This window comes from Eptesicus fuscus, chromosome 12, assembly GCF_027574615.1.
Source record: "Eptesicus fuscus isolate TK198812 chromosome 12, DD_ASM_mEF_20220401, whole genome shotgun sequence".
NCBI lineage: Eukaryota > Metazoa > Chordata > Mammalia > Chiroptera > Vespertilionidae > Eptesicus > Eptesicus fuscus.
The window spans coordinates 67,192,730-67,219,000 of NC_072484.1; the positions used below are offsets into that span (position 1 = coordinate 67,192,730).

Genomic DNA, 26,271 nt, shown 5'->3' on the forward strand with positions numbered 1-26,271 from the left:
TTTCATTTTCCCCAAGTATTTGTCAACATGTAGACATCTGACAAGATTGAAATGGTTAGGAGTGTTCCCTTTGAAGGTCTTGGTAAGTCCAGCCTCCCTTCCCTCCCCTCATGCGGCCCAGGCATCTCAAAGTGCGTTTTCTTACTAGAACACGAGACCCTTTGGGTAGGTGGTGCCAGGATGGTGAGCTCTTCTTGGGGCGCTAGAAATCAAGCGGCACTGCGTGGCGCACACCCGCATCCGTCTTCACCACCTTGGCTCTTCACCCACCTGAGGCCGGGGCCTTTCAGCGCGGGCGCTGCTGACGTTTTGTGCCGCATAGCGCTTTGCCCTGTGCAGCGGGGTGTGGAGCAGCATCCCTGGCTTCTCCCCACTGGATGCCCGTAGCACCTGCCCGGTTGAGGCAGTTCAAAGCGGCTTGGCATTGCCAGATGCCCTCTGGGAGGCAGACTCTGCCGCAGGTGAGAACCGCTGCCCGAGTCCCCGCGGTGCTCACATTGCTGCTGTGTGGACTGGACCAGCAGCGGCCGCTGCCAGCCGGCGGGGCCCAGGCACCTTGGCAAACCCCCGGAAGGAACCTCTGAATGATTTGCAGGGTGTCCTTCCCGTTGGGAAAGCAGTCAGCGCCAAGTGGGTTGTGTGGAGAATCCCACACGCCCAGGAAAGATGGCGGGGAATTCACTGGGGGCTCAGGACACATGAGAGATGGTGGCCATCAGGCCGTAGGCACTTGGTGAGGAACTTAAGGGACTGCCAGGGTCAGTTTTGACGGTGCCCATCGTCGGATGGGACCTGGCTCCTGACCCAGGCCCGTGAGTAAGGTGTGAGTCTCTGCCCCGGGGGTTTCTGAGGCCGGCAGCTTGAAAGGCCAGTCGGGGATGGGCCTTGAGAATTTTTCCTCTGTGGTTAATCAGCCGAGCTGCTCTGGAACCTCCATCCTCAGGTCATCACGAGAGGCCGAGCTGTCCCTGGATGGTGCGGTGGAGGGAAGGAGAGGGAGCAGTTGGGGGGGGACAGGAAGGATCGACCACCACACCATCCCGGAGTCATCTCTTAGATTTATGGATGGTGTCTGAAAAGTGTGGTCGTGTAGCGCAGTGGTCGGCAAACTCATTAGTCAACAGAGCCAAATATCAACAGTACGATTGAAATTTCTTTTGAGAGCCAAATTTTTTAAACTTAAACTTCTTCTAACGCCACTTCTTCAAAATACCAGGCCGTGGTATTTTGTGGAAGAGCCACACTCAAGGGGCCTAAGAGCCGCATGTGGCTCGCGAGCCGCGGTTTGCCGACCACTGGTGTAGCGGAATGGGGTTTGAGGGACCTCTGCTGATGTTTCAGAGAGAACAATAGTAGCCTTTGTTCCCCTTGAGGGACTATTTGGGTACAGATGGGAGTGCTCCTATGAATGTTGTATTTATATTGTTCCTTTCTTTCTGGAACAAATCTTTTGATGGATTGGTTTTATGCCTCCTCCTCTTCCAGGAAGGATTTGACAAGAGTACATAATCATGAGATAAAGCTGGGTTTTCATTTTTGCTGTGAGCTCCCTAGCAGTCAAAGCAAAAAGGGAAACACAGTCCCTTAAAAGGTGTCATGTTGTCCAAAAAAATTAAAAAATTCCACAGATTAAATGAAGTAGACATCCGAGGGAAATTTCTTGCACTAACACCTGAGGGAAATTTCTCCAGGAGACCCCCGAGTGTGTGGTGGACTAAGCTGAAGATGAATATAAAACATTATTCAGTTAGAGCAGATTCTTACGGGTAGGGCAAAACTGACTAGTCTTCAATTCAGAGCCCCCTGATGGTGGTTTGGTTCTTGAAGAATCGGCTTCATGTTGAACTTAGCGTTAGAGCATCTTTTCAATGATGTGCTTTTACTTACAAATTTATTAAAGTGAAGGGCATTTTGGAGTGTGCTGTGGTGACCTCCAACTTACCTGCAGGTAGGAATGCAGCCTGTGTGTAGGAATCCTCAAATAGTAAAACAGCGTTTACAGCCCGTGATCTCAGGCAGCGGCAGAGGGAGTTCGCTTGGAGACCTTTGCTATGCTTAACTAACTGTAACATCAGTAATTGCCATCCTTCTCTTAAAAGGCCCTCCTCCATGCACACGACAGTCACCAAACTCTGGGATAAGTAGATCAGTTTGATGGGCGATTTCTGGTGTGCTGGCCTTTAAGAGATTCACCCTTTGTTGGGCTACAAGTGATGGATCAGATGCTCTGGATTTCTAGGACAGATGGAATTTCCCACAGCATTTTTCCCTTCTTCTCCATAAATCATCAGAATCCCCTAGAAACGAAAATATTTTAGTGTCTAAATGATAACCCCCAAGAGTACTTGGAGCCTGGAACCTTTTCAGACTGCACACTCCTGGTTTGTACCTGGAAAAGGGGGCCAGGCAGGGTTCCTGCACAACTGTAACCACAGGCGGAGCCCGAGAGGGAACAGGGCCCTTCCTGTGGCTGCCCTTGGCGCCAGGGAGGATCCGGCTAGCTCATCAGCAATAACGGCCTATTCTTGGGTCACATGGCAGAAAAGGGGAGGCGTTGAAGGTCCTTCTGCAGGTTGGACATCCTGCTGGTCCCCTGCCTCCTGTGGGCTCTTAGTAGGGCCTGGTTCCAAGCCACCTTGCTAGAAGGGGGGGCTCTGGGGTCCAGGGTCGGGTGTCCTGGAAAAGGATTGGGGCTCCTCACTGTGGGAAGAGCTCCCTGTCCAGCCCCACCCTCTGCTCTTGCCCTTGAACTTGGCTGAACTCTCCTCCAGAGGATTAGGAGGGCCAGCCGGATGTGATAACCACCTAGAAAGGCCCCTAGTCAGAAAAGTCAGCTTGTGTCTTCTCCACTTCCTTGGAGATCCCAAACCCACAGCTCACTGAACAGCTCCCTGAGAAGAATAGCTAAGTGCATATCTTTCCCAGGTGATGCCAATCTAAAAAGACGGGCCGAGTCCTCAGGAAAAGAGGTTTGGGCGTCAGGCACATCGTCAGGTTGGGGTGCCGACGTGCACCGTGTTTTGTGTGGGCTCCTCAGGGGCTCCTCTCCGGGTGCAGGCTCCCTCACCGGCGGCTGGGACCTCTGCAGTGATAACCAACAGCCCTTGACCAGTGGCGCCCTCACATGGTCATTCCCTTCTGCGGCGCTCAGCACTCCTGGCTCTAATCTGCCAGCGGCCACGCCTCGCTGCCTGCCCTCAGTTACCGCGATGCAGTGCTCCCTGTCCCTAAATACTGTCCATCAGGGGTCCTCACAGCTTGGCGAAGGCTGTCCCGCTCCAGATTCTCACCTCTGCCTGTTGAAATGCTGCTCCCCGGCCCCATAGCCCAACTCCACTCCGTCACGCGGCTTTCCTCAAACTTCAGACTTTCACGGTTGTTACTTTTTGCCATTCCCAAATCCTGCTGGTAATAATTATTGACTTAATATTTTTATTTGAAGCAAGCTACTCTTTTTTAAAAAATATAAGCCTATTTTAGCCTTAAACCTGGCCACCTCACAGTAGCAGAAGTAGTGTTGTGTGCTATACCTAACACACAAGCAAGGCTCCCGAAGTCTAGATAAATTCCATTGCGCTGGGAAGGCTCTGGTCTTGGGGCGGGAGTCCTTTTATTGTTTAGTGTCGGGGCTCCACCACGCTGAGACTCTGTCCTGGAGGGACTCGGGAGAGATGACAAGGACGCCTTTATTTCGGAACGATTTAATGTTATTCAGGCTTTGGCCATTGGGCAGCCATCCGGGTCTCCCAGGCCCCTGTGTACCTAGCCAAAGGTTCCTCTGGGTCTCTGGATTCAGTTTGGCTGGGTCTTTCTCAAGCGCTTACCCAGGTCTAACTTTGGAAAATAAGACGGTTGCAGCCCTCCAGCCCAGGAGCTGATGGGCAGCTTGAGGGCAGGGCCTGGGTCACCTGCTTCCCCCAGGGGCCTGACCTGCGTGTCTCCAGCATGCGGCTGAGGCGCTAAGTAGATAAGGTGAGAGTGTGCTCCTAAGCATGAACTGAACGTGTTGGCCATTTCTGGCCTTCGGTTGTTGCCCTGAGAACTGGCTGGTGCAGAGACCCTGCCGGCAAACCTGACTCGAATCCGCTTTTTATTTTTTTCCACGCAGTGGCTCTCGTGGTAGCTAAAGCTCCACCGCTGTCCGCTACGGCAGGCAGCCCGTCTCCCCCCGAAACGCCGGTCCTCACCCGCTCGTCCTCCCAAACGCCCACGGCCGGTGCCGCGGCCACCACCAGCACCACGTCCACGGTCACGGCCCCGGCCGCCACCGCCACCACCGCCATCACGGGGAGCCCGGTGAAAAAGCAGAGGCCGCTTTTACCGAAGGAGACCGCCCCGGCTGTGCAGCGGGTCGTGTGGAACTCATCAAGTAAGTTTCAAACGTCCTCCCAAAAGTGGCACATGCAGAAGATGCAGCGCCAGCAGCAGCAGCAGCAGCAGCAGCAAGGCCAGCAGCAGCAGCCTCAGTCTTCCCAGGGGACGCGATATCAGACCAGACAGGCTGTGAAAGGTACCGCGCTCCCCTTCTGCTCCCCGTGGCACCCCGGCCCTCCGTGCCACACGGACAGGAGACACAAAACAGAAACCACTGTTTATTTTTCTCCGTGCCCCTTTGTTTCCTGGTCGCTGTGTCCCCCAGGCCGTACACATTCCACTTGGCATTCTTTTTTTAAACGTTGTTTCGCAACTCGATTTTTTACTTTTATTTCAAAAGTTTTTTTCTTTCCATTTTGCAAACGATACATGTGCATAGTCTCCTTAGAGAGGGGCATGTACACGGGCCTACCGTCCCGATCGACGGACCTTTCGTTTTATGCTTCTCCCGTTCTCAGCGGCCACTGTGAACCGTAGGACCTTTTTTATGCATGTATGCATATATATTTATACATATATATGGCTCTTCATAACAACACGGCTTTTTTTTTTTTCCCCCTCCTTTTTTTCTTTTTTTTTTTACAACATGAAGTGGTACCATTGTTTTTCACCCATCAGCATGTTTTGGAGGTCTGTCCGTGTCAGTGCATACAGCGCTCCCTTATCCTTTGAGACTGCTGCGTAGCGTTCCCCAGGTTGTGTGACGGTTGCTTCCAGTTGGACCCCGGAGGCAGTGCTGCGATGCATACCGCTGTGTGTGTTCCCCGTGCACGCCTGTTGTGAACCTTTCGGCGGTATTTTGGGAAGAGTGCAGGGAGAAGGTGGTAGCAAAGGCTGCCTTAATGGTGAGGAATGAGCCACACCCACAGGAAGAGCCAGCATCAGGAGCCAGTTGCTGAAGGTGCAGAGTAAAAACCTCTTCCAGCCGTGCAGGGGGCTCCATCTGGAGCTGACAAAGGGGCCACAAAGCACTTGTCGTGAGGATGCCCGTTGGCTCAGCTTCTGTGAGCGCTGGCAGAGATCCGACTCCATGGGGCACCTGCCTCTAGACCCTTGAAGGTCTGGCTCCTTCACGGAAACTCTTGTGTAGTGAGTGCACCCTAGTGATTAGGGCTCTCTTTTTGAGTTTCTCTCTCTCTCTCTCTCTCTCTCACTCTTTTAACCCTACCAGACCTGAGGCCCTGAACCTAACTGTCCCCTATACCTGGGCTCCTGAGCATTAAAGAGAAAAAATCAACATGATGTAGAAAAATGTTAGTGACGTGCAAACAAGTGTTTAAGATGGAACTTGGAGACATTGTAGAAAATAGGTACTAGGCAAAGTACAGAAAATTAGGTAAAGCAATAGAGCGGCAGATTCGGAAATTACCGAAAAATCGGTACAGCGGTCTGGTAGCCTTAAATTGACCTTAGAGGCGAAGTGAGGGAGAGAGAGAGAAACATCGTGGTGAGAGAAACGTTGCTCGTGCTCTGACCAGGGATCGAACCTGCCATCTTCTGGGGTACGGGATGACGCTCCAACCAACTGAGCCGCACCGGCCAGGGCTAGTAGGAGTCTTAGGAGTAGCATCAGGACAGGGTGTTAAAAGGCAGCCAGCCAGATCTTGCCTTGGGCCCCCCCAGTAGAAACCCTTCAAAGACTGGGGAGCGGGAGCACTGGAAGATTGCGCAGGCAAAGTTGGGGTCCCGCCGGTTTGATCTCGCTGTTTAAAGTGTTGATAGGGTTCTGAGATGGGGATGGCCTGTCCCAGGCTTCTGCCTTCGGGCCCCTGGAGCATTCCGAGCTGAGGCGAGAAGAAGGCCGAGTGGTGTGGTTCTCAATGTCCACGTTGTCTTGTGTCAGAGGTCAACAAAGCTGGACACTGGCTGAAGTGGGAGGGACAGAATTTAACCAGCAGTGTCCTGCTGCCATAGGGAAGGCAGTCCATTGTGAGCTGAAGTCAGCTTTGATTTGTACAGAGGTGACTGGGTGTTTTCAAAGGAGGGTGAGGGAATGAATAGCAAGGGGGGCGAGTGGGGACTCTAATAGAGTCAGGGAAGTGAAATTTTACAAAAAGGGGGAGGTGGGGCTGGTCCATGTGAAACCACCTGAATTTGCTGGCTGATACCTATCAGAGCTAGGCCCTCCTTCCCACGGAGTTGGGAGACAGGTGCCTCATGGTTAGGTATTGGCTGGAACAGCCATTTATTTGGGTGGCCTTGAGTTTTCTCAGGGAGGCTGGGGTCACCCTATAGGGATGCTGCCTGGGGCTGTTAGAGGCCACGTTAAGTTTGTTGAAGTCTTTAGAGACCACGTTTGAGGATTAGTCAGAAAGGGCTCGGAGCAGCCTGGCTGGAGTTTGGTTCAGGAGAGCATCCCGGTCCCCTGAGAATGAAGAGCTCGCAGGGTGCTGATCGGTTTCCCGCCCTCACCACAGCTGCGCGTTGGGACGGGCCCGTCCTGCCGCCGGGGCTGACCGGGACCCTTTGTCTCCCCAGCTGTCCAGCAGAAGGAGATCACGCAGAGCCCGTCCACCTCCACTATCACCCTGGTGACCAGCACTCAGTCGTCACCCCTGGTCACCAGCTCGGGGGCCACGAGCACCCTGGCCTCTTCAATCAACGCAGACCTTCCCATCGCCACTGCCTCAGCTGATGTCGCCGCGGACATCGCCAAGTACACTAGCAAAGTGAGTGCCACCGGGCACCTGGGGGGCGGGCGCTCAGAGGACCCGCTTCCTGATGGGTGCTGTTTGGGTCATGACCTCCCAGCTCTCGGGGGCTGTTTAGGAGGGCAGACCCCGTTTTTACTGAGGAGCTCCAGGACCGAATTCTTCCCTTTGGGTCTGGAGTTGGACCAACGCAGAGAAATGTAGAAGAGATTAAACCTTGCTCCGAGAGGGCTCAGATTCTCAAGTCAGTGCCTCAGGAAGACGATGGCCTAGGATCAGAATTACCCTTCAGAATTGAGTTGCTCATGAAGGACTCATTTTCCTTAAGTGCGGGAACAAGTCTCCGATCCTTCAGTTAACAACAGACTTGGGGTTGGTTTGTTTTGCATTTAGAAGCGACATGAACCAAAGTGACAGAGGCTTAAATGTGAGGCATGCAAGGTCTGATGCCCGCACCTGGGTCTTTCCAGGAACCAAGAGGACTGGGGAGGAATGCCCTCTCTCGACGGGCCCATCCGGGCCCATCCTCGGGGGACGGGCCCATCCCCGGGGCGTGGTCCTTGTGGCGTGGTGTGGCAGGCGGGATTCCCACTGGGGGTGTTCTCTCCGAGAGGTGCTTTCTTTTCGCTCTTGATTTGCCAAGTGCTCTTACGCTCTTGTTGATCCGGGCAAATAAAACATGGAGTCTCAGCGACCTGTGCGTGTGCTTGGCGTGATGCGCAGGCACATTCCCGTAGACCACTCGGTGGTGAGAACAGCCATCGGAGTGACAGCCCCACGGGGTCAGGCGCACAGTAGGTGGTTGGTGCCGAGCTGCTATATGGGTGCCTGTGGTTCCCTAACTCCTCATCGCGGGCATGTCACTATCAGGAATGGTCCACAGCAGTGAGTATCAACCTAACGACTCAGTAAGTTATTAAGTAGGCAGATACAATAATTTACTCTTTAAGAGTAAGTAAATTAGTTACTGGTGAGTAAACTATTACGTTTATAGAGAGAATGGGTGGAAATAGTTAAGAACGGCTCTTTCTTGAAGTCTTATTTATGATAAAGAGTTGCTGTGATACTATGTGAAAGGTAGGATCTTTTTTTTTTTTTTCTGATGGCATGAAACATAGACATAATTTTTTACCAGTGAGTTTTTGTTGTTCATCTGAAGAAATCCCTCTGTCAAGGAATTGTATTAGTTACCTGTGGCTGCATTACAAACCACTGCAGCTCTCACAGGCTTCTTACCTGTTTGTGTGGGTCGGCTCACCGGGCCCTTCTTCAGGCCGCTGGCTGCCTGCAGTCAAGGCGTCTCCTAGGGTCGGGGTTTCGCCTGAAGGTTTTACAGGGAAGGGTCCCTTTTCCCCCCTCAGTTCCCAGCTGGCTGTGGCCTGGAGGCCACCCTTGCTGTGTGGGCCTTCCCGTCATGGCAGCGTGCTCCACCACAGCCAGGGAGGGAGAGCCTGCGAGCCAGATGGAAGTTTCCATCTTACGTAGCATCCTCACAGGCATGACACCCACGACCTTCTTCCATCGATTAGAAGCAGGTCACCAGGCCGACCATGTTGGAGTCTGTCATACTGGCTAAGATGATACCAGCAAAAGCTTACGTTTGCATGACTTGTACTCTGAGTCACACACTGTTATAAGCACTTCTTGTATGTGGCTTAGTCTGACCCTTAATGACAAATCGATGGGGTGTAAGTACTGTTGCCATCCCCATTTTATAGATGAGAAAACTGAGGCCCGGCGAGGTCATGCAACTTGTCTAGAGTCACACAATGAGTGAGTGGGTGGACGGGGATTTGAAGGGTAGCAGCCAGGATCTAGACAGTGGCTTTGAGCTGGTTTGTGAGTTCTCATGCAGCCTGCTAACCACACATGTCCGGTGTTCCCACAAACTGATGGGTCTTGCATGTGGCTGTTTTCAACCAGTCCTACTTAACACATTGCGGACCAGTAGTTTTATTGCTAGCTTTACCCAGTGGCCAGATAAGTTTCTACTGAATGAGTACAAAAACAGTTTTACATAAATGTTATAGGCACACTTTAAAATTAAGTACCCATTGCATTTTGAAGTTATTTATTACATGTTCTTACAAGCTAATATCTTTTTAAAGAATTCTCGTGATTGGCCATAAGCCTTAGAACAGAAAACACGAGAATTCTCGTGATCCGTCCGCTATGTGTCAAGATACAGTGTGGCTCAAGCGGTAATCAGAACCTAATCTTGGGGATGACTTTGTCTGTAGTATATCTTCCCCTTTTTGAATAAAACGCATGAATGGTTATAGAGTTCACAATGGGAAGATTCAAATGTCAGTTAATTTTGGCCATTCTCAAGATCTTTGTCTTACCCATTCCCCTTCTGAACTAGTATTGACTTAATGTTTTTATTTAAATTAAATTTTACTTAAATTGACTTAAAATTAAATTTAACCTCCCCAAATACCATTCCTCATCCATTCCTTTTATCATCAAAGTGTTAAAGACACATAATGGCACCAATCTGAGACTTTCTTCCTAACCCAATCTGCAGGGTTCCCAGAGAATTGAAAGGGGGGTAATTTTTTCATTACTGATTTTAAGACGATCCTGGAATTGCCCAGAACGGTCTCTTTTCTGCTTGCAATTAACACGTGTATCGCCTTCCATTGATTTGGTCCAAACTGTCTATTTATAGATGAGAAAACTGAGGCCTGGATTTGGCTGGTGGTTCTCACGGAGCCAGTATTCACGGCTCCTGCGACCATAAAAAAAAAAAGAAAAAGTTTTTATTGATTTTAGAGAGCGAGGAAGGGAAAGGGAGAGAGGGAAACACCCGTGAGTCCATTGGCTGCTTCCTGCACTCCCCCTACTGGGGATTGAGCCCGAAACCTGGGCATGTGCCCTGACCAGGACTTGAACCTTTTTGGTGCATGGGATGGCGCTCACCCATTGAGCCACACCAGCCAGGGTTCCCATGGCCAGTTCTATTGTTCCCGTCTGCCTCCGCCTTTACTCTTACAGCAAAATTGAGGCATGAACTTTCTGATGGCAGTTTTCTTTGCTGTTAAGAAAATGGACGTGGTGACATATTTTTGGAGCCGACGAGCTTTCCTGTGTCCAGGGTGACCCCGCGCTGAAGAGCCAGCTTTGTGTGATTTGGCAGGAGGGCGCCCGTGATGGACGGGGAGCTCTTGGCTGCCTTTGGAAGTAAGAGTGAAAGTCCGTCCACGGATTCGTGATTTCTTTAGAATGGAATGTGACCATGGCGTTCGGAAGGGATTGAGTTTCATCCGTTTTCTGAAGTTTTCGTGTAGAGCAGTTTCGTTTTCATGCTTTAAATCGCCGTGGCTGTGCAGCGGGGTAGGGAGGCCGGGCACAGCGACGGACCGCGAAGCCGCGTAAAGCAGTGTTTTTGCTGGCGGCGCCCCAGTGTGGCCTGCAGCAGAGGGGAGCGCCCCATTGGGGGGTCAAGTTGGGGTTACTGTTCTGGGGGTTGGCAGGATTTTCACAGTTACATGCTCGCGCGAATTTATTTTTCTGTGAAAATCAGATAAACAGGTATTTCTTTGTGAACACCTTCTCTGTGTGGCAGGGGCTGAACCACAGACTGCACGTGGCTTCCTCATTGAATCCTCATGCACACTCTGCGAGGGGGCACTGTTAGCATCCTTGTGTTCTACATGGGGAAACTGAGGCTGGGTGGTAAGAGGTAGTTGGTGGGTTCAGATCCCGGGCATTAGATACCAGGGTGCTCTTTGTCCTGCGTTGAAGCTGCAAAACACAGGGGAGACTTGGCAGCAGCCAGGCCAGGCCGAGACCTACTTTGTTCTTCTGTCCACTCCTCTCTCCCCGGGATGCTGGAGGGGTCAGCCAGCGCGTGGGAGGCAGGGGAGGAATTCATCCTGCAAACACACTTGGTCCTCAGCTTTCTGAGCACCTGCTGTGTGGACCTGAGCAGATGTCACACACTCGCTGATGCCCTCACGGGTCCGATAGTTACAGTAACTGGAAAGGCAATGCCCTAATCAAAGGCATTAAAATAACAAACTAGCTGCATCCACACAATGGACTGTATTATTGGCCATAAAAAGGCATGGAGTGGGGATACACCTTTGGGAACAGATAAGCCTTGAGAAGAGTGTGCTCAGTCCAGGAGGCGGGTCCCAGAGGACCACATGCTGAATAATTTCACATAGATGAACTCTGGATTAAGCTAATCTGAACAGATAGGGAGCAGATTAGTGGTTGTCGGGAGCCTGGGGGGTGATGGGCATCTTGGGGGGGCGGTGAAGGTTAAAGGAGAGTGGAGTTTCTTTTTAGGGTAATGAAAAGGTTCTAAAATTGATTGTGGTGATGGATGTAGAACTCTGAATATTGCTGACAGCCACTGAATTATACACTGTAAATGGGTGAATTTTAGGGTTTAGCAATGATCCTATATAATAAAGAGCTAATATGCTAATTAGACCAAACAGCCGAACGACCTTCCGGACATCCTTCCTGACAAAGCCAGTGCCGGAGGCAAGCCAGCTCGGGTCCCGGGTGCCTGCAGGCGGCCCGAGGAAAGCCAGCCCAGGTCCTGGGTGCCTGCGGGTGGCCGGAAGGAAGCAGCCCAGGTCCCAGGTGCCTGCAGGCGGCCCGAGGAAAGCCAGCCGGGTCCTGGGTGCCTGCTGGCGGCCCGAGGAGGGAAGCAGCCTGGGTCCCGGGTGCTGGAGGGAATCCGGCTCTGGCAGCCGGGAGAAGGAAGGCCTACTCTTGCATGAATTTTCGTGCATTGGGCCTCTAGTATCTCAATAAAACGGTTTTGTTTTTTAAAGGGAAAGAATTAAATAACAACAGCAACAAAACAAAACATCCCTCCCTTGAACCCGTGTGCTGGCTACTCCAAATGCACCTGGGGGCCATCGCGTGCCAGGTTAGCCCGTGGCTATAGAAACTGGCTTTATGGTTGTGCGCTTGTCCTGGCCTATGAGACAGGGAACGTGTGGGGATCCCGACCCTGGTTTACATCAGGGTTTCTTACCTCAGCACTAGTGACATTTGGATTGGGTACTTCCGTTGTGGGGGCTGTTCTGTGCCTTGTAAATGTTTAGGGCGCCTCTGGATTCTACCCACTAGATGCCAGTGGCACCCCTCCCCCCCACCGCTCCCTCCCCAGTCACGAGCCCCCAGGTGAGACCCGCTGCTTCACACAGGTGGGGGTTAGAGGTGTGTCATCTAGAAAAGCCTCGGGGAAGGGATCGCCTGAATTGTTCCTCTTTCTGTCTTTCAGATGATGGATGCAATCAAAGGAACGATGACGGAGATATATAATGACCTTTCCAAAAACACTACCGGGAGCACAATAGCTGAGGTCAGAGACGGCGGTGAACTCCCTCTCTGCTCCGAGTGTTTGTGGGCCGCTGTGGGTTGGCGCCATGGAGAAGCTTCTCTGGAAATGCCTCCAGGGGCTGGCCCGGTCGCCAGGCTTGCTCAGCGGATGGGCATTGTTGGGGAGGGTATTTCTCAGGGAGCCAGGAGGCTGATGCTGCGCGTGACCAGTTCATTTTTCATAAATCCGCCCCAACCGGAGCCTGAGTTAATCCACTGGTGAAACTGGAAACCAGATCCTTGTGCTCCATGTAACACTGGCTCTTTGGTCTTTTTATACAAGAGATCCTGGTTGTCTAAGAGTGTGTGTCCCGAGCCTGCACAGTTCAGGTGACGGCCCGGGGAACCCAGGCGTGAAAAGCTAAAATGCCCACTTACAAGGTGACCCCTTATAAAAAGCGGCCTCCACGAACTTCTCTCTCAGGCCATTCCCTGCGAGCCAGACGCAGAAAGGGCAGCAGGTGAGAGGAGAAGGGGCAGGATTTCTCGAGGTCATGGAGGGTGGCATCTGGAAGCTTGGGAATCCCAGGCAAAGTCACTGGCTGACGAGGGCCGGGCAGGCTCAGCCTGGCGCTCCGGCGAAGGGCGAGTCTTCAGGGAGGTGCCTTGAGAGGCCTTCGGCAGAGCACCGTGTGACTAGAAGGCTTGGGAGAGGCCCCGGGAAAGATGAGTGACTCCCCTGGGTATTTAGTTTTCTGAACCAGTTTCTTGTGCATTTGGGTTAAGCGCTGGCCTCTCTCTGGGCTATAGCCGTGGGGAGAGCAGCTGAGATCCAGGCTGCCTGCTCTCCGTCCACCACGTGACGTTGACCTGGCAGCCAGGGAGAGGTCGGGCTCCTGGGCTCCGTTGGTGAGCGGCTCCCGGACCCGCCCTTTAAGTCTCTCTCTGTCCTTACAGATTCGCAGGCTGAGGATTGAGATCGAGAAGCTTCAGTGGCTGCACCAGCAGGAGCTCTCCGAGATGAAACACAACTTGGGTGAGTAAGGCCCGGGGAAGGGGTCCCCGAACCTCTGGAGTCAAGGCCAGATGTGAATTGTGTCAAATGTGCACCCGGCGTTGTCCCCCCTCCTGGGGGGCCCCGGCTCCCGGAGAGGCCCCCCGGGAGGACCCGGATATAAAAGCAGGTGTTAAAGCAGCCCCTTCCCTCTCTGGAAAACACCAGCATCAACAAGATAACAGTGATAGCAGCGCTCGCAGCGCCTACTTACTAAGCTCTCCACTCGGTGCCAGGAACCTTCTGAAGCCTTTTTCATAAATTAACCAATTTAATTTGACGGAAACCCTTGCAACCAAGGGCTCTCCTGTCCCAGTTTCCAGGTGAAACTGAGGCACAGACATGCGAAGGCAGTTGTTCGAAATCGTGACGCCGTGACTCACATCCAGGCTTGCCCCCCCCCGCTCCCCCCCCCCGAGCCATTGGCTATTGAGTATTTTGACTTAAGTTGTGAATATTGCCTGGGCAGCGCGCGCTGGAGACAAAGCTAGCCTGTTGGTCCCTGGATGGGCTTGCCTGCTGTTCCACCTGCCATTCCGTGTGAATATTGGTCATTATTTTCCCCCCAGAGGCAGAGCCTGTTTCTTTCAGACCCTCATGTAGTATCGGTCTCAGAGTCAGAGTGTTGGGAACAGACATAGGCTGTCTCTGTGGGGCAGGCATGCCCACCGGCTCCCCAGTGATGTACGTGGAAATCACCCCTGGCAAACTCATCTTAGGAAGCCCACCAGAGGAGAAGCCCTCCGCTCTTAGCTTGTCATCAGGAAGCTGTTGCTTCTTGTTTTTCTAGTCAGGTCAAATCATCTCTCTTTTTTTTTTTTTTTTTGGTAATCTTCACCCGAGGATATGTTTCCATTGATTTTTAGAAAGAGTGGGAGGGAGGAGGGTAGGAAGGGGAGAGAGGGCCGGGGCTAGAGCCTGAAACCGCTTCTTCCCAAGGGGCTGGTTTTCCGTACTGCTCTGTTTTGGAGGGGTCCTTCTTTAATTTCAGGAAGAGGATTTTGAGGAATCGAGGAACCATTTATTTTAATGTACAGGTCTCTCCCAGCTGAATTGCAAATCGACTTATTGTCTAAAATAAAACGAGAGAAATCTCAGTAGATTGAGCAGTTCGATCGTTGACCTGTTAGCATGATGATCAACCACAGTGCCCTGTCTCCATTGCCACTAACCACACTAGAAAGACAGCATGTATGAGTTCTAGTCCCAGCTCTGCCCTTATTAGCTGTGTGCCTCAGTTTTCTCATCTGTGAAATGGGTATTATTTAGTACTTACCTCATAGGATCAGTATATGGATTAAATGAGTTAATATTTCAAAAGTGCTTAGAACAATGTCTGCATATAGTAGGTGCTGTATAAGTACTCAGTAGAAAACAAGGCTGGTGCTAATGGTGAAGTTCAGAGTGAGTTTAGTAGCAGTTGTTTTGAGGGTTTATTTGAAGGCTTCCCACAGAACTAGTGTGGTGCTGTCCTGATTGCTATATCATTATTGAGATAATGTCCTGTTACTGTCATACATGAGGCGGCAAATGTCATGTCATTGTGACAAGCGCCCATTTTACAGATGAAGACATTGGGGCTCAGGGAGGGAGGGAGGGAGGGGTGTCTCACAGCCGGGCCATTGCCGAGCCGGGGTTTGCATCAGATCTGGTCTGAACAGCCCCTGCCCGGGCCGGGGACAGGCGCTGAGGCCAGCGTCCTCTCCCCTCCTCTGCCAGAGCTGACCATGGCGGAGATGCGGCAGAGCCTGGAGCAGGAGCGGGACCGGCTCATCGCCGAGGTGAAGAAGCAGCTGGAGCAGGAGAAGCAGCAGGCGGTGGACGAGACCAAGAAGAAGCAGTGGTGCGCCAACTGCAAGAAAGAGGCCATTTTCTACTGCTGCTGGAACACCAGCTACTGCGACTACCCCTGCCAGCAGGCCCACTGGCCCGAGCACATGAAGTCCTGTACCCAGTCAGGTGCGGCCACGGCCCCGCCCAGGCTCCCACGGGGCCCCAGAGGAGGCTGACCTGGTGGGGGGCCTTGCCCAGCCCCTCGTCCTTCCGTCACTCACACACACTGTCTCCCCTTCACTCTCTCACACACACACACAGCAGCGTGCACACACAGCAGAGAACACAGGAGCAGGTTTTTGGAACCTCGGACTCTGTGTCATTTGCGGAGTGTGGGGCTTGTAATACCAGCCCAGAGGAGTTCCTTTTCATGTGAGGTGCAGTGCTTCCCAATGGGAGCCATTTCCGTGTCCTGTCCCCCACGACATGGGCGGTGACGGCAGACACCTGCGGTGGGTATAGTGGAGGGGTGGCTACTGGCGTCCAGAAGGTAGAGGCCGGGGATGGGGGCACAGGGTGGTTGCCCACAAGGAGAAGGGTCTGATCGGTATCTGTCAGTGATGCCGAAGTGGAGGAAGCCTGCCGGCTAGGGAAGCCGGGACTCAGGGCTGTAAATCATCAGGATTCCAGTTTCGGTGTGAAGCAGACAGTCTTGCTGTGGAACTGGTCCAGTCTTGTAATCTCTTTCTAGCACGTGGCACGCGGGTCTCGGCCCAGGAGCCTCCGGCAGGAGACACTGTCCCGTTAGAATGGATTAATTCTATTTTAAAAACAATGTTTACAGCTAGCTTTTATTTATGGCAAATCCTATTAGCTTTATGTGCTTAGAATTAGAAGCGCCTATTTTAAGTATTTAAATGTAAAAGTCATAAATAATATGCAAGGTAGTGTGTGTGTAGATGGGCAGGATTTTCAAAGGTGACAGCATAAGAGACCAGGTTTGAGAAGCAACTTCAATCATCTTCCGTTAAAAATTGTTATTTTTAAAAAGACGAGTTTGAACCATACACTGCTGTGTCCTTTCACCTGCTTCAGGGATATTTCTTCTGATAGTGACTTTGAATCTCCTAGGTTCTGGAATGTGTCTGATGACCCCTTGCGTTGTTACGAGACGCCACAGCACCCTTCTGCTTTCCTTTCTTTGCGGCATCATAATGTCCATCCTCCCGAAATTCTCTCTGACCCCTGGTTTTCCAGTTGTCCAAGTGTCTTCTGTCCCCTGAGGCTCCGCGCCTCTCACCATCCTGTTGCTTTTCCGTGTGGGTTTTCCCCGCCTCCTCAGAAGGAAGCAGTGGCATGGGGCTGAACTAGTTCTGAAACTAGAACTTAGGAAGCTTGTGATTCTAGGTGAGCAGTAGCTGGCTCCTCATTTGGACCTTCGTTTATTCTGCGAACATGCTTTCGTCTCCAGAATCACTTAGGAAAACACAAATTCCTATAAACGGGACCATATTTCCACGTCTGGATTCCAGCTTCTGGAAAATGGGGGCGGGGGGTTGGGGGTGGCTGGCCTCCTCGGGGGGGTGGGTCAGTGTGCTGAGCCGGGGCGCCCCCATGTGCGGAGCTGTGGTCCCTGCAGGTCCGGAGGCCATGGCCCTCGGCTTACACGTGGGCTTCTCTCCCCTTCGCCCCCAGCTACCGCCCCTCAGCAGGAAGCGGATTCCGAGTCGAACACAGAAACACTAAACAAGTCCTCCCAGGGGTCCTCCTCCAGCGCTCAGGCAGCCCCTTCAGACACAGCCAGCGCCTCGAAAGAGAAGGAGACGGCTGCTGAGAAGAGCAAGGACGGCGGCTCGGTGAGTGTCCGCACGCCATTGCCGGTGACGCCAGTCCGCTGGGCCGGCCGAGTCTCGGTTCCTGTCCCCAGGCCTGCCACCCCTGACACGCACCCGTGGCGGTAGATTCGTCCGTCTTCAAGGTGGGGCAGTCGGGCTGCGGGTGGGGATGGGCCTTAGCAGGTGTCAGCAGGTCGCCTTTCCCCGGCGGGCACCCGGGCAGGGGCAGGGGAGCCTGGAGTCCCAGGTGACATTCGTGTGACTCGACAGCTGCTCCCCGGCGACGCGAGGTTTAGAACAGCGTTGTCTGGTGGAACCTTCTGTGGTGCTGGGCGTGTGGAGTCTGCTCTGCCCAGCCCGCAGCCACGAGCCACCGGGGCCTGAGCACTGGGCCTGCGGCCGGTGCGCCGAGGGACTTGGCTCCCCATGGTCGCATGTGACTCGTGGCTGCGGGCGGGCAGTGAAGGCTGCATCTCCCTCCCCCAGCGTGTGGAGTGTCCGACGGGTTGTCTGTCAGCGGGATGTTAGTGGCATGTGGGTAATTTTCTACATTTTTGGTCATAATGACTTTATTTCAGTGTGTGTGAGGAGAGAAAGTAGTCATCCCATCAGTCAGATCCCTTTGAGTTCAGTGATATTTCCTCGTTAGAGGCTAATGTGAACTAGAAGGGAATGAACACAGTTTTGGAGGAATAGGCTTCCTCTTTGGAGAGGGCCGAACTCGGAGGGTTGGCAGGCCAGCGAGTGGAGGTGCGGAGGCAGCGAGTGTCCTGGGAGCGGAGGCTGAGGGTTGAGTCAGGGCCGCCCCGGGGCTGTGGCCCAGCCTGTCGGGCCTGGGGACAGCGCACAGGGAGGGGGCCACCCCCGCTGACCTGCCTCCGCTGCCTGCGCCACCGGGCAGAGGGCACAGAGGTGCCGTGGGGGCAGAAAGGAGCACCCCCGAGGATCCCTGGACTTCCCCGGGGGCTCCATTGGCCCCAGTGCCGTGAGTCCATCTCTCTCTCTTTGTATTTCTAGACCCTCGACCTTTCTGGCTCCAGGGAGACGCCCTCCTCCATTCTCTTAGGCTCCAACCAAGGCTCCGGTACGTTGCCCCCTGGTGGGTGAATGGCGCGCTCATTCCACACGGGCAGAGGGGAAGCCATTTCCTTAGAGAGAACTGGAAGGGTTACTGGATTTCAAACTGCCGTGGATCCTTAGGGATCCTTGGGGGTGCCCTGGGCGGGTCAGTGGGGGCGAGGGAGTCCAGACACCTCTGAAGTGGTCCGCGTTTGCCCGTACAGTAAGTCCTCACTCAATGCTGTCGAAGGCTGTGCCGTTTGAAGCGAAACGATGTCTGACGGAACCAGTTTTCCTGTAGGCCCATTGATACAAGCCGTTAAGCTACGGCCTCTCATCAATGGTGTAATGAAGTGACGCTGAACAAAACGGCGTTGTTTGAGGACCCGCTGTATTCACTTATTGGGGATCCACATGAGACTTCATCTGGACAGGGGGTTCCGTTGCGGACCTGGGTGGGGTGGGGAGGCGATGATGTGCTTTGGGGTGGGGCAGTCCTCCTGCCCCCAGGGAAATGACCACAATGAACGAAACCGAGGGGAACGCTATTCCCAGCACCTGTGTTCGGTGGACGAGGGCACTCGAGCCTTGCGGGAAGTGAAGAAAAATTTTAGGTGGATGATCTTCCTGTAAAAACCGTTCCTCTTAGGAATAAATAAACCGGCAGGCTGTATTGGGAGAGTTTCCAATTTTGGTTTTTCTCTTCCCTGAGATTTGAGCTGTCCTCCTTTCTGGCCCAAAGGGTCTCTGTCCTGTACCCTCTAAGCCTGTTTTGGGTCATTCCATAAGGGTTCCAAAAAGGTATCTTCACTGAGGACAATTCGGCTTAATCCAAGGTTTTTCAGCTCTAAGACCTTTCTCTCTGGTAGATAATTCACATATTTTTATTTCTCTTTTGCATATTAAGTGTATGGAGGATGCAGTGATGTTCATTGTTAGTGTGGCATGAACGGATTTTAGGGAGAATATGAACTTGGCATTGAATGCAATTGAACCACCTATTGAAAAAGTTACTCCTCTTCCTCCCTCCCTCCCCCCCCCCCCCCCCATTCCTGATAGAATCTCTGAGAACAGGTGCATTTTGGTGCGGTGATGGCTTTTGCATTTCTTTGATATTTTCTAGTCCTCTTCCTAACAGAGAGTGCAGGCTTTACACCTGAGCAGCGAGGTGCCCACTTAACAAATTAATACTATAATTTGCTTTTCACTATGTTTATGTGAGAGTTGCCTTCTATGCATGGGCAAGTATTAATGACTTTCTGCCTTGGGTGGTGCTATAAAAGCGTCTGTTTTAAGTTTAAACATGAGTTTGAACTAAAAACATGAACCAAGTAGTGTGTAGGGCAGTGATGGTGAACCTATGACACGCATGTCAGCACTGACACGCGTAGCCATTTCTGACACGCGGCCACTGAGGCGGCCGCATGCCGAGGATGAGACATTTGCTGCTCCTGAGGATGAAACATTTGCGACTAGAGTCTTGGAGTTAGTTTTTTCCTCAAAGTGACACACTACCCGAGTTATGCTCAGTTTTTTGGCAAGTTTGACACACCAAGCTCAAAAGGTTGCCCGTCACTGGTGTAGGAGGACTGTGGATGTGTCCAGTTGTGCAGGTGGTGTGAGAAAGGCCCACGTTGGAGGAACGCTGTTTCAGACGGGGGCGCTGTTGAGGTTGTGCAGCAGCAAAGTGGTGGGATCCACAAGGCTGATGGGAAATGACTGATGCCGAGGTGTGTGGAATCTGCTGGAATAAGCCGGGTTGTCGACAGGACTGTGGTTGGGAGCTGCATCGTATTCCAGTTCGGAGGCGAATGAGGTGTATCCCAGCCCCAGGGGTCAGCAAACTCTGAAACTTGGGGCCACATGGGCCCCTGTCGGGTGAAAGCAGGCATAGATAATATGTCAGTCAGGGAGTATGGCCACGCTCCAATGAAACTATTTGGAAAAACAGTCCTTGGGCTGGATCTGGGCCATCGCTGGCTGACTAACCTAAAGCACACAACCCAAGGGGGTGGGAAAGAAGGTTCTGTTTTATATGAACTAAGTAACCTGTAGGAGAGGAGGCAGACCGCTCTGGCAGATGCTGGTAGAAGCTCTGGTAGGTTTGGTCCAGGTGGGTTTTGGGGAGAGCATGATCCCCAGGAGTCTGTGGACTGGGCAGGGTAGCAGGAGGGGGAGGGGAAGACCCCCCCCCCCCCCAATTCTACTTTGGATTCCTGGAGGGTGTGTAGCACTGGACTTTTTGCGGAAGGTTGAGGCACACAGAGTTTGCGGAGTGTCTCTGGGGCCAGGCGCAGCGCTAGGGCTGGGGGTTCAGTGGTGAGCAAGACAGACAGTTCCCCTTTGACTTCCTCGTACGTCTGACTGAGCTTCTGCCAGCCTTGCTGTCGGGGACAATGCAGGTGAAATCTCGTGGAGGGCAGTGGGCTCAGTAGAACGCTGGGTTTCTGAGCTCTTTTAGGCATCTGGTACCAGGATGGTAAGAGGAGGGAGGAGCCTGATTGGAAGGGAGAGAGGTTTAGTAGGGGGTCTGAGCTTCCCTGGGGTGGGCACGGGCCTGTTGTCTCTTAAGTTGAAAAATGTGACTAAGGCGTTACGTGCATATAATCAGAGGAAATAAGACCGGACGGGGAGAATCGATGCCCAGTCCCAGCCTCACTGCTGTGTGTGATGCATGTGGAACTCACCTCCTTATTTGTAAATAATGTCCTTCCCTACACTCTGTTTCTGGACTTTATCTTTAGAAATCGCTCATTGATTTCCAGCTTTAAAAGACGAGAGGTAGGCATTTGTGGACTATAATGAACAACACAAACTGATGAACAAAAAACAGAACCAGAGACGAAGCATCAAACAGACTGTCCAACCTATGAGGGAAGGCGGGGTTGGGGGGGTAAGAGATCAACCAAAGGACTCGTATGCATGCATATGAGCATAACCAGTGGACACAGTAGGGGGGTGAGGGCCTGTGCTGGGGGGTGGGGGCGGCCGGGAAGAGGCCAATGGGGGAAAAAGGAGACTCATGTAATGCTTTAAACAATAAAGAACTTAACTTAAAAAGAAAAAAGAGAGAGATGAGAGTTAGGATCATAGATGACATCTCCCCATTTCATCCCAAGCGACTTGCCACTATTTTATGTCTCTGAGTTCCCTGGTCAGATACAAGTCTTACCCTCTGGTTCCTATTCTGCCAGCTCGAGGCAGCCCTGCCCTGTCCCCCGGTGGCCCGTCTCCCCCCTCACTTCTACCCCATCCTGTCCGGACTCCCGTCTTCTCTGCTCCGACTCGCCTTCGTCGAGGTTGAGAACGGCTGCTCTGTAACTGCAGTTGTCTTCCCGCTGGAGGCTGTGGGCCCGTTGGGATTGAGATGCACGCACCTGTGTTTGTGTCGGGGGCCGTCCCCTCGGTCTCGGCATGTGTGTGCTGGGATTACGATTCCGCTCCTGGGCGGCCTTGCTTGTTCCTGGAGCTGCTGTTTCCTCCTTGATCGTGTCTCCAGCCATTTCCTAACAAGCTCTTAGCCGTTCTCAGTTATTTTATGGAGACCCCTTTCATGTCACTCATTTTTGACTCTTCAATTTCCGACGTGATTGGTTGGTGTCCTACCATCGGAGCTGAGACTGTGGCTCACTGGACAGCGCGTCTGTAGCCCCATCCTCAGCCCACCGCCCCCTGTGCCCCTTCATCGCCTCCCTCCTCCCTGCTCTGTGTCCTCCGTGCCGTGGATTAGCTACTACTTGCCCTCAGCAATCGGCATTGCCTGGTGCCGCCTCCCACCATGCTGGGGTCTGGCGCCTGTTTCCTTGGCCGAGTTAGGCAGTTGGCAGAGTTCATGTTCCGAGGAGTTTGCTTTCAGATGCTGAGGATCTGTGGCTTCCAGAGTTGCTTTGATGTCGTGCATATCTTATTTCCACCTGTAATGCCGTGCTGTGTCCGGCGATCCTGCTGATGGTTTAATAGGCATTTTTAAAAAGCTTTAGTCTCCTGTGAGCCACGAAGTGGAGAAGCAGTGCTAAGAGCAGTGGCCTAACGAGGGCCAGCACTGGTGAGCACGTGGGGGCGTGGATTTGAGCGGATAGACTCTGAGGATGCCTGTGCTATCTCTTCAGTTAGCAACAACCTGCCTCTGCCCCAACCGCCACCGACCACCAGCCGCACCCCACCTACCCGGCCCGGAAGTGTAAGTATGACCCCGCCCCCCGGAGCTGCCCAGGCTCCCTCCTGGCACGCGAAGGCCGGGTGGGTGTGCCTCTGTGGGGGTGTATCCTCTTCGGTTCTTTTGAGTGATGGGTCTTGCTTTGGCTTGTATGTAACAGGGCCTCTGGTGGCCATTGAAACGGCCAGAGCGTATGGTTTGGCTTCTCGAGGGGACATCCTCGCTCTTTTCATAAAAGGCCCCAGGTTAACACCGATCCTCCCCTTCAGTGATTGGCCGTACCCGCTCGTGCCACACCCTGTCCATGTGAGGGGTAGGCCCCACAGGTGCTGTCCTGGCTCAGCCCTGCACCCATTCCTTCTGCGTCCCCCCCCCCCCCCCCCCCCCCAGCAGGGGGACTTGATGTGGCTTACGGCATGGCTGCAGGGTTTTCTCACGTTCGGTGATGACCAGCCACAGCGCTCCCCAGAGTCCTTCCAGAAGGACTGATGGTGTAGGCCACGCATGTCAAACTCACAGGCTAACACCAGCCAAATAAAGAGGCATGCGCCCCCGGGCAGCGCGTTTGACGTGCTTGATGTAGGCAATGCAAATCGGGCAGAAGGCTACGGAGAGGCAGAGTCAGGGCTGTTAAGGTGGAGCTGGCCCTAGAGAAGTGCCGATTGGTCGTTACAAAATAGTCTGAGGGACATAATGTACAGCATAGGAAATATAGTCAGTGATATGGTTAATGACTGTGTATGGTGTCAGGGGGGTCACTTTGTAAAGTTTATGATCGTCTAACCCCTATGTCAGTGATGGCGAACCTATGACACGCGTGTCAGCACTGACAACGCGTAGCCATTTCTGATGACACGCGACCGCATGCCGAGGATGAAACATTTGCTGCCCTGAGGATAAAACATTTGCGACTAGAGTCTTGGAGTTAGTTTTTTCCTCAAAGTGACACACTTCCCGAGTTAAGCTCAGTTTTTTGGCGAAGTTTGACACACAAGCTCAAAAGGTTGCCCATCACTGCCCTATGCTGTACACCCTAAACTAATACAAAATAATATTGAATGTAAACTAGTTGAAAAAATTAAAAAAAAAAAAAATAAAAAAGGCCGCCCCGACCCCGCTCTGCAGAATGCTGCCCTGAGGGTCCGTGATGCAGTGAGGAGGGAGCTCCTCTGTGAGGACTCACCTTGGAGATCCTGCCCAGTTCTCTTCCCGACCTTCCAGAACAGCTCACGCCTAGCCAGGTGATCAACAGCATCACCCCCCGCCCCCCAATGACACGGCCCCCTCCTCCCTCGTTGCGATTTCTGTCTCTGAACTTGAAGTTGACGTCTTTCAGTCAGCTAGTACCACCCCGCCCCTCGAGGAATTGTAAAAAGCTTTGCTCCGGTCTGTCTGTCGGAGCCGGTAAAAGAGCTCAGGTGTGCAGGACCGAGTGCTGGCTGCCAGGCTCGTAGGCGCCTGTCCAGCGAGCCCGCCCGCCTGGACCGTGGGACGGCGTTACAGGTACTCGTCTGCCTCTGCGGCTCCTCGTTTCTCACGCGCCTTGTGGTCCTTGAAGCTGTCTCAGGTCTGACTGGCTCCGCACTCTGTGGTGACCCTCCCTCCGTCCGGCTTGTCCTTCCTGGGGCCAGTGGTCTGTGCTCCCAGCTGGCCTTGGCCGTTCTGGTCCACATTCCTCCTCCTCTACAATCTGCTCCTCTGGGTGGTTTGGTATCAGTCTGTTTCTCGAGTTTCCTATAAAGTGATCAAAGAAACTTGATGTGAAGTCGGTAGATCGCACGTCACACTTGGTGGGTGCCTTTTCCTGTGCCTGAGGTTGGCCAGTTAGGGGCACCGCACCCGAAAGGCCTTCCCTGGCCATGTCCTCTCTCACCTTCATTCTCTGTGAGCACGACACCCTCCTGTCTTTCCAGCCAGCTCTGTGACATCCTAAGGAGATGCGTCGTCTGCCTTGGTGCTCGGCAGACCCACCCGCTCCCGGGAGCGGGGTGCAGTGTTGGCCCCGCGGTGCTGTGCGGGCGGAGAGGGGTGCGGGGCAGGTGGCGGGGAGTGCTGAGCCTTTCTCTCTGTTGCTTTTCCTCCCCAGACCATGCCCGGGGCAGCAAGTCCGGGGGCTGGAGCGGCGGCGATGAGAAGCGAGGATCGTCGCGCTCCGAGCACACCAGCAGCGCCAGTTCGAAGAGCCTCATCCCGAAAGAGTCTCGGCTGGACGCCTTCTGGGACTAGGGACACGCCGCGCCCCAAGCCGTCCGCCCCGCGGAGGAAGAAGAGCGCAGAGCCCGGGCCGCCGGGGGACGGCGCAGAGCCGTGAGGCCTCGGGAGGCCCACCCCCTCCGGACTCGAGGCCCCGCACAGACGTGGCCTTTCTTCCCACGGAGGGTCCCACACTACACACGTCCAGCACTAGCTCCGAGGACCGGTCACCCACCTGAACTTCCGCTTTAGATGTAAATAATGTACAATTTGTGGATGTCACTGAACTTAGAGTACCTCCCCCTTTTTATATTTGTATGGACTTTAACTTATAAAAAGAAAAAAAGGAAAAAGAAAGGCAGTTAGAGAAACACACCCAACCACCACAAAGGACGTTCTGGCGTTGGAGAAGGGGTCGTCCGCGGCCCGTCCGTGGCCCGTCCGCCTGGAGGCGGCCCACAGGGTCGTGAGTTCCCGCACAGACTCTGCCGTCGCGGGCACATCCCGTCACGCCACCGGCCCTCCCCGACACCGCGCTCCTGTTTCATCCGATCGAGCTCTCTGGACCCGGAGGATGCGGGCAGGAGCTAGCTTCTGTTCCGTGACCTGGGCGACGACTCTGCTCCTGGAAGGGAAAACCCCGTGTCCTCGTTTACAAGAGAAGCAGAAACCCCGCTCGGCCAGCGCAGGAGAGGAGAACCCCGGGCGTTTCGAGTCCTTGAAACCAAGAGAAGTCTTCGCTTCGTGGGCGGCCGCTGTCAGCACACGTGTGCGCTCGGGGCGAGGTCCTGTGCCTGGCGGAAGCGAGGACCGAGGCAGGGCGCACGCAGAGGACATCCGAGTCTGGGATGAAGCATGTCTGTAGTATTTATACGATGGAACTTGACGTTTTTTATGTTAAGCATGAAACCCAGGCAGTGTGAGAGGACACGCCCGCCATGCTGTCGGTTACACTACGAACGCTGTAGCTCCGTTCTGTATGTTGTGTGAAACAAAAAAGCATCGAGCAAAGCAGAGGGGGACGTATGTATATGAGGAAATTTATTGTACGATATCATTCCAGTCCATCTCGTTGTACATTTTAGTCTCGTGTACTTTCTCTTCATTGTTGGTAAGAGGAGGCGAACTGTACAGTTTCCAGCTAGTTTACGCGCGTTAGAGAAGAAATAAAAAGGGGAGTCATAGAAGGAAACGGGAGAGAAGGAACACGTGTGAATTGCAGTTATCAAGAGGAAATAGCCTAGCTGGCCTTATTTGTGAAGCATAATTGCTTTTAGCATATGGAAGTATTTTTTCACATTTTCTTTGTATAAAATTTGTATTAAACTTAAATATCTTTTTTGACGATGGTGTTTCTTTGTGACTGAGCCAGTAGACTCACAACGCGGTAGGCTCTTTTGGGTTCCTCCCCTGCTCCCCACTTTTTTCAGATTCTTCACCTTTTTAAAATTAAACTGTTTTTGGAAAAACGGCTCGGTCGTCCTCGAGTTTGCAGTTTTCCCCTGGGTCTGGATGGCCACGTCCCGTTTGCGGGACGAACACAGGAGGCCAGGCCGTGAGCGGCCGAGCACGTCTCCACGGCAGTGGGCACATCAAAGGGCCCCTCGCCGGTTCCTTCCGTGTTTTGGACAGAGACGTGAAGCACGGGAAATCCTGGGTCAGTCTCAGAAGAGCAGTGGGGCGGGCGGGGGGTGGGGAGGGAGTTCTTCCCTGGCCAGGACGGAGGCCTCCCTCAGAGCTGAGTGGGCGGCTCGAGGCTTCAGCACTGTCCCGGCCCACCCCGTCGATGAATTCCCCGGTCGTTGGATTTTCACGCGTGATACATTTTTTCCCCCAACAGTTTAAAAATACAAACATTAGTCACAGCTCACAGGCTATACAAAATCAGAG

The 26,271-nt window shown here is 53.2% G+C and overlaps 1 protein-coding gene across 1 annotated transcript in view; it reads left to right on the forward strand.

The window, feature by feature from the left end:
* ZMYND8 (zinc finger MYND-type containing 8) overlaps positions 1 to 24,458 on the forward strand; it is a 112,889-nt gene extending 88,431 nt beyond the window's left edge. Inside the window, exons 16-23 of the mRNA XM_054723784.1 lie at positions 4,109 to 4,510; positions 6,853 to 7,043; positions 12,274 to 12,354; positions 13,269 to 13,347; positions 15,085 to 15,324; positions 16,834 to 16,994; positions 17,991 to 18,057; positions 24,275 to 24,458. Coding sequence (XP_054579759.1) covers positions 4,109 to 4,510; positions 6,853 to 7,043; positions 12,274 to 12,354; positions 13,269 to 13,347; positions 15,085 to 15,324; positions 16,834 to 16,994; positions 17,991 to 18,057; positions 24,275 to 24,414 — 1,361 coding nt within the window. The 3' untranslated portion in view covers positions 24,415 to 24,458. The remainder of the gene's footprint in view (positions 1 to 4,108; positions 4,511 to 6,852; positions 7,044 to 12,273; positions 12,355 to 13,268; positions 13,348 to 15,084; positions 15,325 to 16,833; positions 16,995 to 17,990; positions 18,058 to 24,274) is intronic.
* The last annotated feature ends 1,813 nt before the right edge of the window (positions 24,459 to 26,271 follow it).